This window comes from Salmo salar, chromosome 15 (genome assembly GCF_965601325.2).
Source record: "Salmo salar chromosome 15, fSalSal1, whole genome shotgun sequence".
NCBI lineage: Eukaryota > Metazoa > Chordata > Actinopteri > Salmoniformes > Salmonidae > Salmo > Salmo salar.
In genome coordinates, this window is record NC_138305.1 from 29,642,298 (window position 1) to 29,654,736 (window position 12,439).

The window sequence follows — 12,439 nt, forward strand, 5'->3', positions numbered from 1 at the left end:
GGTTGTGTATGCCGGGTGTGGCGCATTGTTCCCACTGCTAGAGAACAGAACCCTCGCCGCTCTGCGCATACAGTGCTACTAATATTCTGCTTATCATAGTCGCCTATCCAGTGCAAATACAAGTCACGAGAAGATGAGTCCGAGTAACCAATGGTCAAGAAGGTGAGTCCGGGTAACCAATGGTCAAGAAGGTGAGTCCGGGTAACCAACGGTCGAGAAGGTGAGTCCGAGTAACCAACGGTCGAGAAGGTGAGTCCGAGTAACCAACGGTCGAGAAGGTGAGTCCGAGTAACCAACGGTCGAGAAGGTGAGTCCGAGTAACCAACGGTCGAGAAGGTGAGTCCGAGTAACCAACGGTCGAGAAGGTGAGTCCGAGTAACCAACGGTCGAGAAGGTGAGTCCGAGTAACCAACGGTCGAGAAGGTGAGTCCGAGTAACCAACGGTCGAGAAGGTGAGTCCGAGTAACCAACGTTCGAGAAGGTGAGTCCGAGTAACCAACGGTCGAGAAGGCGAGTCCGAGTAACCAACGGTCGAGAAGGTGAGTCCGAGTAACCAACGTTCGAGAAGGTGAGTCCGAGTAACCAACGGTCGAGAAGGCGAGTCCGAGTAACCAACGGTCGAGAAGGCGGATCCGAGTCCATGTCCGAGTAACCAATGGTCAAGAAGGCGAGTCCAAGTCACCAATGGTCGAGTCCAAGTCGATTGAGAAGTCATGAAAATCCTGGACTCGAGTACTACAACACTGCCTAGTACTACTTTCACAGTACCCCAATCACAAGACCAGGTACTGCTATCACAATACCCCAATCACAAGACCAGGTACTACTTTCACAGTACCCCAATCACAAGACCAGGTACTGCTTTCACAGTACCCCAATCACAAGACCAGGTACTGCTTTCACAATACCCCAATCACAAGACCAGGTACTGCTTTCACAGTACCCCAATCACAAGACACAAGACTAACAAAATGGGTCCCTCAGATTAAATGTGGAGTTTGCCTAGTGTAAAAGCCAAACCTGCATGTGCCTCATATAAGCAGAGGGTTGATCCATGAAAAGAGTGCCTTTTGCGTCCCTTTGATACACTACATGTCCACATACCTTTGGTCACTGCTCGTCGAACATCTCATCCCAAAATCACGGGCATTAATATGGAGTTGGTCCCCCCTTTGCCGCTATAACAGCCTGCACTCTTCTGGGAAAGCTTTCTACTAGACGTTGGAACATTGCTGCGGTGACTTGCTTCCATTCAGCCTCAAGAGCATTAGTGAGGTCAGGCACAGATTTTGGGGGCGATTAAGTCTGTCTCGCAGTCGGCGTTCCAATTCATTCTAAAGGTGTTTGATGGGTTTGAGGTCAGGGCTCTGTGCAGGCCAGTCAAGTTCTTCCACACCAATCTCGACAAACCATTTCTGTATGGACCTTGCTTTGTGCAAAGGGGCATTGTCATGCTGAAACAGGAAAGAGCTTTCCCCAAACTGTTGCCACACCGTTGGAAGCACAGAATCATCTAGAATGTTATTGAATGCTGTAGCCCCAGATCATTATTCCTCCTCCACCAAACTTTACAGTTGGCACTATGCATTAGGGCAGGTAGCGTTCTCCTGGCATCCATCAAACCCAGATTCTTCCATCGGTCTGGGTGATGGTGAATAGTGATTCGTCATTCCAGAGAGCTTTACATCACTCTAGCCGACGCTTGGCAATGCATATGGAGATCTTAGGCTTGTGTGCGGCTGCTCGGCCATGGAAACCCCTTTTATGAAGCTCCTAACAAACAGTTATTGTGCTGACGTTGCTTCCAGATGTAGTTTGGAACTCGGTAGTAAGTGTTACAGCTGAGGACAGATGATTTTTATGTGCTACGCACTCGGCGGTCCCAGTCTGTGAGCTTGTGTGGCCTACCACTTCACGGCTGAGCTGTTGTTGCTCCTAGACATTTCCCCTTCACAATATCAGCACTTGACCGGGGCAGCTCTAGCAGGGCAGAAATTTTACGAACTGACTTGTTGGAAAGGTGGCATCCTATGACGGTGCCACGATAAAAGTCACTGAGCTATTCAGTAAGGCCATTCTACTGCCAATGTTTGACTATGGAGATTGCATGGCTGTGTGCTCGATTCTATACACCTGTCAGCAATGAGTATGGCTGAAATACCCAAATCCACTAATTTGAAGGGGTGTCCCACATGCTTTTGTATATACAGTGCATTCGGAAAGTATTCATACCCCTTGAGTTTTCCAATTTTTGTTACGTTACAGCCTTACTCTAAAATTGATTAAATAAAAAAAATGTAATCAATCTACACACAATACTTCGTAACGACAAAATGAAAACAGGTTCAGAAATGTTTGCAAATGTATTAAAAATAAAAAACAGATACCTTATTTACATCGGTATTCAGACCCTTTGCTATGAGAGTCAAAATTGAGCTCAGGTGTATCCTGTTAACATTGATCATCCTTGAGATGCTTCTACAACTTGATTGGAGTCCACCTGTGGTAAATTAAATTGATTGCACATGATTTGGAAAGGCACACACCTGTCTATATACGGTCCCACTGTTGACAGTCCATGTCAGAGCAAAAACCAAGCCATGAGGTCAAAATTATAACTGCAGAGGCTTATGTTCTTGTCGGTGGAGGTTCCTCTCTTGGAAGAGACCTGCACTCTGTACAGGAACTTCACTCAAGCTTAGCATGACTTAGACATTTGGAACTATGTTGATGAACCATAATGGACTACAATGGACTGTTTTGAACTATGTTGATGAACCATAATGGACTTAAATGGACTGTTTTGAACTGCAGGCATGTGAAAGTAAGTAAAACAAAATGTATACATATTTGGACAAATTAATATTTGAGCTATATTCCAACCACATTCATTGATAAAAGTAACCCAATTTAACAAATCACACACAAACAGAAAAATATTTGAAAATGCAATTCAAATAAACAAAAATGTTCTTATGTAGAAAAAATGTGTACACCCCTAACTTTACCATCCAGGACGTGCCCAAAACAGGTGCAAATGATTAAGGAATCATCAAAGAGTACCTTGGAGGGCCCAGCCTTCCATAAAGATTAGAAACTTGGTCTGGTTTGGTCGTAACCATATGGGTGTGTGGTAACACATCATGCAAAGATCAAAAGACCTCCGAGGCCCTCAGAAGAAAGATAATTGATGTCTGGGAGGGGTTACAAATCCATTTCCAAGCAATTCAAAGTACATCATTCCAGTGTCCGACGGATCATTCCAGACCAATGGCAATCTACCTAGGACAGGTCGTCCCACCAAATTCAGCCCAAGAGCTGACCGAAAGATGCTCATAGAAGTCTCTAACAACCCCAGGGTAACATCAAGGGATCTACAGGCCTCTCTTACCACAATCAATGACAGTCAACTGTCAGAAAGGGACTGCACAAACTTAGCCCACATAGGAGGTCAAGAAGGAAGGAAGTCTCTGCACTCAAAAATGAATATCAAAACAAGACTGACATTGCCAGACAACACCTGGGTAAAGACCAAAATTACTGGAACAATGTGCTCTGGACAGATGAGTCAAAGGTGGAGTTGTTTGGCCACAATGCCAGATGCCATTCTTTGGCAAAAACGAAACACTGCTGTTGAACAGAAGAACCTCATACCAATCGTAAAGCATGGTTTGGGGCTGCTTTGCTGCCTGAGGGCCAACTTGCCATCATTTAGTCAGCCATGAATTCCATATGGTACCAGAGAATTCTTGAGGAGAATGTGAGGCCATCTGTCAAAAAGCTGAAACTAAACCGAACATGGATCTTGGAACAGGACAATGATCCAAAACACACAAACAAAGCTATAACAGAATGGCTCAAAAAGAAGAAATGGAGGGTTATGGAATGGCCGAGTCAAAGCCAATATCTCAATCCTGTCGAAATGCTGTGGGGGGACTTAAAGCAGGCCGTGCATGCAAGAAATCCCTCGAACATGACACATTTGAAGCAGTACTGTAAAGAAGAGTGTGAAAAAGTTCCTCCAAGTCGATATAAGAGACTGATAGACAGTTACAAGAAATTACTGCATTAAGTTATTTCAGCCAAAGGGGGCAACACTAGCTATTGAAGCTAGGGGTGCACTATGGAATTGCATTTTTGTTACTTTTTGATGAATAAATTATTAAAGTATAATCTTAAAGTTTCATTTGTTAAATTAGGTTACCTTCATCTGTCAACAGTGTAGAAGTGAAGATTACATATCCATCTGTCCAAATATTTAAAAAAAAATACCACTTTCCAGGGGTTGTGCTTACTTTTTCACATGACTGTATGTTGATGAACTATAATGGACTAAAATTGAGTGTTTTGAACTTTGTTGATGACTGTGTTTTTTTTGCTCTTCCACCTTTCTCAGTTGGAAACATATTTCGGCTCTGCTTTCCCTCAAAGCCAACCTATCCACGGCTGATGTCCAAGGTATCAAAGAGAGCCTAGTAGAGAACCGGCCCACGGTCACCACTTTCAATACCATCCCACCATTCTTCTCCAAGGTCCCAGCGGGCAAAACTTGGTGCATGGGCAGACCAGCGTGCATCTGTTATGGGGGAAGGCGGTATTTAAGCAAGGATTAGACATTGGGCAATCTACCCATTTTGGCGCTCCTCTCGAATGTCTACAATGGTACTGTATGCACATTCACTTAGCAAGTCTACTCTTGTGTAGGTGAGTGTACAAGTGGAAAGGGATAGATGGACAAGTGCATCCCACAATTGTGATTAAATACTATCTGCTTGCCTAAATGTTGATACTCTATTAGCAGTTCCTTTGTCAAAGGTCGCTATCCTTTTGGAGGAAGTTCTAGCAATCTAATGTGAAAGGAATTAAGGCATTAGATAAAATATATATACAGTGCCTTCGGAAAGTATTCAGACCCCTTGACTTTTTCTACATTTTGTTACGTTACTTACTCTAAAATGTATTAAATTACATTTTTTCCTCATCACACACAATACCCTATAATGACAAAACTAAAACAGGTTCAGCCATTTTTGCAAATGTATTAAAAATAAAAAACAGAAATAGCTTATTTACATAAGTATTCAGACCCTTTGCTATGAGACTCAAAATTGAGCTCAGGTGCATCCTGTTTCCATTGATCATCCTTGAGATGTTTCTACAACTTGATTGGAGTCCACCTGTGGTAAATCCAATTGATTGGACATGATTTGGGAAGGCACACACCTGTCTATATAAGGTGCCACAGTTGACAGTGCATGTCAGAGCAAAAACCAAGCCATGAGGTCGAAGCAATTGTTGGTAGAGCTCCGAGACAGGATTGTGTCGAGGCACAGATCTGGGGAAGGGTACCAAAAACATTCTGCAGCATTGAAGGTCCCCAACAACACGGTGGCCATGATTCTTAAATGGAAGAAGTTTGGAACCACCAAGACCCCCCCCCCGCCAAAATGTGGAAATACTTTCCAAATGCACTGTAGTACAATTGTTGGTGAAAGGGTTAGAACTGCTTTCTGGTGAAAGTGACACTTTATGCTCTTCAAGGAACAGGTCCCAACTTCGTATGGCCCTAGGATCCATGTGTACAAGGGGTGGTCTTCTAGTGACAAGGAACATTTCCCTACCTGGGATGGGGACGTTTCTTTCCGGGAGGGAAAATGGAAGACAACTCGAGATCTATAATGCTAATGTAAAAAGCTGGTTTTTGATATAAATATGAACTTGATTGAACAAAACATGCATGTATTGTATAACATAATGTCCTAGGAGTGTCATCTGATGAAGATCATCAAAGGTTAGTGCTGCATTTAGCTGTGGTTTTGGTTTTTGTGACATTATATGTTAGCTTGAAAAATGGGTGTGTGATTAATTCTGGCTGGGTACTCTCCTGACATAATCTAATGTTTTGCTTTTGTTGTAAAGCCTTTTTGAAATCGGACAATGTGGTTAGATAAAGGAGAGTCTTGTCTTTAAAATGGTGTAAAATAGTCATATGTTTGAAAAATGGAAGTTTTTGGATTTCTGACGTGTTTGTAATTCGCGCCACGCCCTATCATTGGATATTGGAGCGGTGTTCCGCTAGCGGAACATCTAGATGTAAGAGGTTTTTAACTTCCCGCCCTAGTCAACAGCCAGTGGAATCGCGTGGCGCGAAATAATTTATTTAATTTGACACCCACCAAGTTTGGCCCTCACCAAACTCAGATTTACTATAAGAAAAATTGGATTACCTTTGCTGTTCTTCGTCAGAATGCACTCCGAGGACTTCTACTTCAACAACAAATGTTGTTTTGGTTCCAAATAATGCATAGTTATATTCAAATACCTCCGTTTTGTTCGTGCGTTCAGGTCAGTATCCGAAGGGTGACGCGCGAGTGCATTTCGTGACAAAAAATGTCTAAATATTCCATTACCGTACTTCGAAGCATGTCAAACGCTATCTAAAATCAATTTTTATGCTATTTTTCTCGTAAAATAGCGTTAATATTCCAACCGGGCGACGTTGTATTCATTCAAAGGCTGAAAGAAAAAAAATTAGAATTCTCATGAACGCGCATCTCCAGTGTCACTGTTCCCAGCCTGACCACTCACAAAATCTCCTGCTGTTTTTCGCCCAGAGACAGGAGAGACGTCATTCTACTTTCTGGCGCCTTCTGAGAGCCAATGGAAGCCTTAGAAAATGTCACATGACAGCAGAGATGCTGTATTTTCGATAGAGATGCCACAGAAGAGAACAAATTGTCAGACAGGGCACTTCCTGTATGGAATCTTCTCAGGTTTTGGCCTGCCATATGAGTTCTGTTATACTCACAGACACCATTCAAACAGTTTTAGAGACTTTAGAGTGTTTTCTATCCAAATCGACTAATTATATGCATATTCTCGTTTCTGGGCAAGAGTAGTAACCAGTTTAAATCGGGTATGTTTTTTATCCGGCCGTGCAAATACTGCCCCCTAGCCCCAACAGGTTTTCAAGGCACAGTCAATTTAGTGTATGTAAACATCTGACTCACTGGGATTGTGATACAGTGAAATAATCTGTCTGTAAACAATTGTTGTAAAAATGACTTGTGTCGTCCACAAAGTAGATGTCCTAACCGACTTGCCAAAACTATAGTTTGTTAACAAGAAATTTGTGGAGTGGTTGAAAAATGAGTTTTAATGACTCCAACTTAAGTGTATGTAAACTTCCAACTTCAACTGTATCATGGTAATTGGTGAATTGAATATAGCTAGCTATAATAGCAGTGGTTTGGCTGATAATTGGCTAAAGAAGGGCAGTGTTTACATGGCTAAAGGAAAAGGATTACCATATTTATTGTTTACAGGAAACACTTTCAATATCTTCTGACAAAGTGGCCAGGGAAAATGGGTAGGATGGTAAAATCTATTTCTGTCATAGGCTAAGGAAGGCAAAAGGTGTTATGATCCTACTGAAAAATAATCTAGATCTTTAGGTGCAATCTGTTCAAATAGATCCTCAAGGAAGCCTTGAATATACTACTTGGTGATGAATCAATGTGGCACATCTAGGCCCTCATTGTAAACAAGAACCTGTTCTTAACTGACTTTTCTAGTTAAATAAAGGTTAAATGAAAATTAATAAAATATCAAATATATAAGGACGGTATCATGTACAAAAAAAAAATGCATGAAATGGTATGAAATGTATGCATTCACTACTGTAAGTCGCTCTGGATAAGAGCGTCTGCTAAATGACTAAAATGTAAAATGTAAATGTTTATGAATGACATTGTAAACAAGGACGCCAAAATGTTGTCACCCAAGCAATTGACAAAGGTGTATGGAGATGGAGATGTATGCTCAATACAAAAATATAACCAACTCAATCACAACTCTGCCACAAAAATGGAAGAGGCAATTACTCAAAAGAGAAAGGAATGAATTAGTTTGTCTGCAGCCAATCCAAAACCATGCATAGCTTAAAATAACTTGTATAAAAGGTTGAGAGCTTTGAGAACTATACCGCATAAAATTCAAGATAATTTGGAACAGATTTTTGATGTCCCAATACCATGGCATCGGGATTATGAACTGATATGCAAATCAACAAGACACATCATTCTGTTATTTTCAGCTTGAACTATTATATAAAATTCTTGCCAATTAAAAAGAATCCTCAATATATGGGATGTTGAACAGTCAGCCCTGCATGTGCGGACTGCAGCAAAGAAACAGAATCAATAGATCATCTCTTTTGGTACTCTCCTTCGGGGGCTTGGTTTTGGAATCATGTCCAGGAGTGGTTGGTGACTCAGTGTCAGTGTTCAGATTAATTAAACTGTACTCTACGCTGCTGAATTAAACTTGACTGTTCTGTACTGTACTCTACTGTATTAAACTCTACTATACTGTAGCATGCCATACTGTAGTCTACTGTACTCTACTGAATAAAACTCTGCTGTCCTGTATGTACCGTATGTTACTTTACTGTGCCATACTGTACTGTGTAGGGGTGTAACGGTACACATATTCGTACAGAACGGTTCGGAGGCCTCAGTTCGGTCCGCACTGTGAACGAATGAATAGATTAAAAAATATATATTTAAAAAAATATTTAAACACTAGGAAGGCCTATAGTATCATGAATGAGTTATGTCATACCCACAGAAGGCCACATGATGGCGCAAGAGAGCTATAAACCCATTCTGTTTTTTGCCTTAAAAACCCTAAACCTATTTTAGCCCTAACCCCTAACAATAGGTATAACCTATTTTAGCCTTAACCCTAATTCTTGGGTAGGGTAGCCTAGAACACTTTTAGAAACTATTTTAGTAATAATATTATGTTAATAAATACCATTATAGTACTAAATAGCATTTAGAAGAAAATAAATCAAAAGCTAAGTAAGCATTTTGCAGTTTTTTTGTTATTATTAGTTATTTTATCATATTTATTATTGCAAGGCAGAACACTTGCTAAACAAGCCACATGTGGTTTGAATTGGGTGTGACCTAAATTCACTCTGGAGTGCCAGAGAGCGCTCAGAGTTTGCTCTGGGCGTTCGTAAACTCAGAGCTTTGTCAGATTGTCCATTCTTAAATTCAGAGCGTTTCGCTCTTGGAGCGTTCAATCAATGAAATGTATTTATAAAGCCCTTCTTACATCAGCTGATGGCACAAAGTTCTGTACAGAAACCCAGCCTAAAACCCCAAACAGCAAGCAATGCAGGTGTAGAAGCACGATGGCTAGGAAAAACTCCCTAGAAAGGCCAGAACCTAGGAAGAAACCTAGAGAGGAACCAGGCTATGAGGGGTGCCAGTCCTCTTTTGGTTATGCTGGGTGGAGATTATAACAGAACATGGTCAAGATGTTCAAAAGTTCATAGATGACCAGCAGGGTCAAATAATAATAATCACAGTGGTTGTAGAGGGTGCAACAGGTCAGCACCTCAGGAGTAAATGTCAGTTGGCTTTTCATAGCCGCTCCTGCTGTCTCTAGAGAGTTGAAAACAGCAGGTTTGGGACAGATAGCACATCCGGTGAAGAGGTCAGGTTCAGAGCGCACACTAGATGCTCTGGCAGAGGAGTAGGGTTGACCAGAGTGTTCTGACCTCACAACGACAGTCAAGCACCCAAGCTAACTAGTTAACATTGGCTAGCTTGCTAGCTACTTCCAGACACAAATGAGAGAACACCTCACTCTGGTTAGGCTGTTTGTATATTATCCAGAGCATTGGTGACTAACTGTGCTGCTGCCAACAATTTAATTACACTTTTTTTGCTGACATTTACTGACACCAGCCATATTCAACGGGTGTTGAGTGTAAAACAATGAGTTATTCTGCGCTCTGGCACACTCGGACTAGAGTGCTCTGAAATCGGAGTAGATAGCCAGAGGGAATTTACGAATGCATCCCTAATAACCTCTGTGAAAGTCCAGCAATTGGCTGCGATAGGTGTGTTTGAGACTGATCTCAAGAATTAGTAAGAAAAATACACTTTATTTCTCAGCTGCCTCACCAATGTTTTAATGTGAATAAATTAATTCATTAATATTTCCAATATACAGTGTATATATATATATATATGATTGACATAAAATAGCATGCAACCAAAGAGTATATGTCCCACGATTTTCTAAAATGGTCACTCATTACTTTTTGTGAGTAGGTATTGAAAAAAAAAAACTATTGGGAGTAGGTATTGAGCCCCGGCAAAATAATCACTAATCAGATGCACTCAACCTCAACCCTAGTAGACATGCATTATTAAAAAAAAACTCAACATATCAAATTGGGAGTAAACAGCCTCGGAATAGAAAAGACAAGAGCACATCATCCAGCCCGCCAATAAGTTACATCATGCAACCTTCGAGGTTAGAAAATGTACCTCGTGAGAAGGCAGAGTGCTCGCTGCTGCTGACTACACAAGCTTTTGGCGGGCTTGTTGAGTTGGCTACTTTTGCGAGAAGGCCGAGAGGGTTGATGCTGGTTGATGAATTTGACAATGAATGTACTAGGAAATGCACAAGGTCCTCTAACCCGACAATTAATCCACAGATAAAATGGTAAGCCAAGTTTGTTTGTAGTAATCTGTCCTCCTTCAGGCTTCTTCTTCTTCTTTTGACTTTTATTTGACAGTTGGCAACCAACTATAAGGTGCATTACCACAACCAACTGGACTGGAGTATACATTTATAGCTAGCTAAGATATGATTTATTTTTTATGGCCCCACGTCTCACATGTAAAATGGCACTGACAGACATGACAGCTTTGCTTGTAGCTCATAAGAAACTTTGCAGTATTTTGTTTTTGTGTGTGTTATTACTTACATTATTAGGCCAGAACGTTTTTTGTGTTATTACATACAGCCGGAAATAACTTTTGGATATCAGAGTGGCGGTAATTCACCAGCATTATGACCAGGAATACGACTTTCTCAAATTGGATCCTTTGTTCGTACCCCCCAGCACAATTTAACTTATCCCAGAAGCTGCTCCAAGATGCTTCCGGTGAAGAAAAGGTATTCGGAGTGAACTTCAAGTCCGACTCAGGAGGCGGGCACACCATCCACCGCTTCCGAGTATATTGCTCGCTAATGTTCATTCTCTGGACAGTAAAGTAGACGAGCTCAGAGCGAGGATCTCTTTCCAACGAAGCATCAGGGACTGTAACATACTCTGTTTCACGGATTCATGGCTCTCTTGGGATATACTGTCCCCGTCCATACAGCCAGCTGGGTTCTCAGTTCATCGCACAGACTGGAATAAAGAAGTCTCCGGGAAGAAGAAAGGCGGGGGTGTATGCTTCATGATTAACCACTCATGGTAGGATTGTGATAGCATACAGAAACTCAAGTCCTTTTGTTCACCTGACCTAGAATACCTCACAATCAAATGCCGACTGTATTACCTCCCAAGAAAATTATCTTTGGTTATAGTCACAGACATTTATATTCCCCCTCCAGCCGATACCACAACAGCCCTCATGGAACTACACTAGACTTTATGCAAACTGGAAACGACATATCCTGAGGCCGCATTTATTGTAGCTGGGGATTTTAACAAAGAACATTTTTGGAAAATGCAACCAAAGTACTGTTCTCGCTTAGGAAAAACACTAGATCACTGCTACTCACCTTTTCGGAATGCCTACAAGACCCTCCCCACCCTCCCTTCGGGAATTCAGATCACAACTCCATTTTGCTCCTCCCTTCCTATAGGCAGGAACTCAAACAGAAAGTACCCATGCTAAGGTCTATTCAACACTGGTCTTACCAATCGGAATCCATGCTTCAAGATTGTTTTGATCACGCAGACTGGGCTATGTTCCGGATAGCTTCTGAGAATAACATTTACGCTTACACAGACACAGTGAATGAGTTAATCAGGAAGTGTATAGGTGATGTTGTTCCCATGGTGACTAAAACCTTCCCAAACCAGAAACCGTGGATAGATGGCAGAATTCACGAAAAATTGAAAGTTCACCCCACCGCATTTAACCATGGAAAGGTGACTGGGAATATGGTTAAATACAAACAGTGTAGTTATTCCCTCCGTAAAGCAATCAAACAGGTAAAACGTCAGTACAGAAACAAAGTGCAGTCGCAATTCAACGGCTCAGACACAAGATGTATGTGGCAGGGTCTACAGACAATCACGGTTACAAAGGGAAAACCAGCCACGTCGTGGACACCGACGTCTTGCTCCCAGACAAGCTAAACACCTTCTCCCGCTTTGAGGATAACACAATGCTACCGACGCAGCCCGTTCCCAAGGACTGTGGGCTCTCGTTCTCCATGGCCGACGTGAGTAAGACATTTAAGCGTGTTAACCCTCGCAAGGCTGCCGGCCCAGACGGCATCCATAGTGTCCTCAGAGCATGCGCAGACCAGCTGGCTGGAGTGTTTACAGACATATTCAATCTCTCCCTATACCAGTCTGCTGTCCCCACTTGTTTCAAGATGTCCACCATTGTTC

The 12,439-nt window shown here is 41.9% G+C and overlaps 1 protein-coding gene across 1 annotated transcript in view; it reads left to right on the forward strand.

Moving 5' to 3' along the window:
• The window catches only part of LOC106571120 (tumor necrosis factor alpha-induced protein 2), a 36,856-nt gene extending 31,030 nt beyond the window's left edge, over positions 1–5,826 (forward strand). The window contains exon 13 of the mRNA XM_082961478.1: positions 4,397–5,826. Coding sequence (XP_082817604.1) covers positions 4,397–4,613 — 217 coding nt within the window. The 3' untranslated portion in view covers positions 4,614–5,826. The remainder of the gene's footprint in view (positions 1–4,396) is intronic.
• The last annotated feature ends 6,613 nt before the right edge of the window (positions 5,827–12,439 follow it).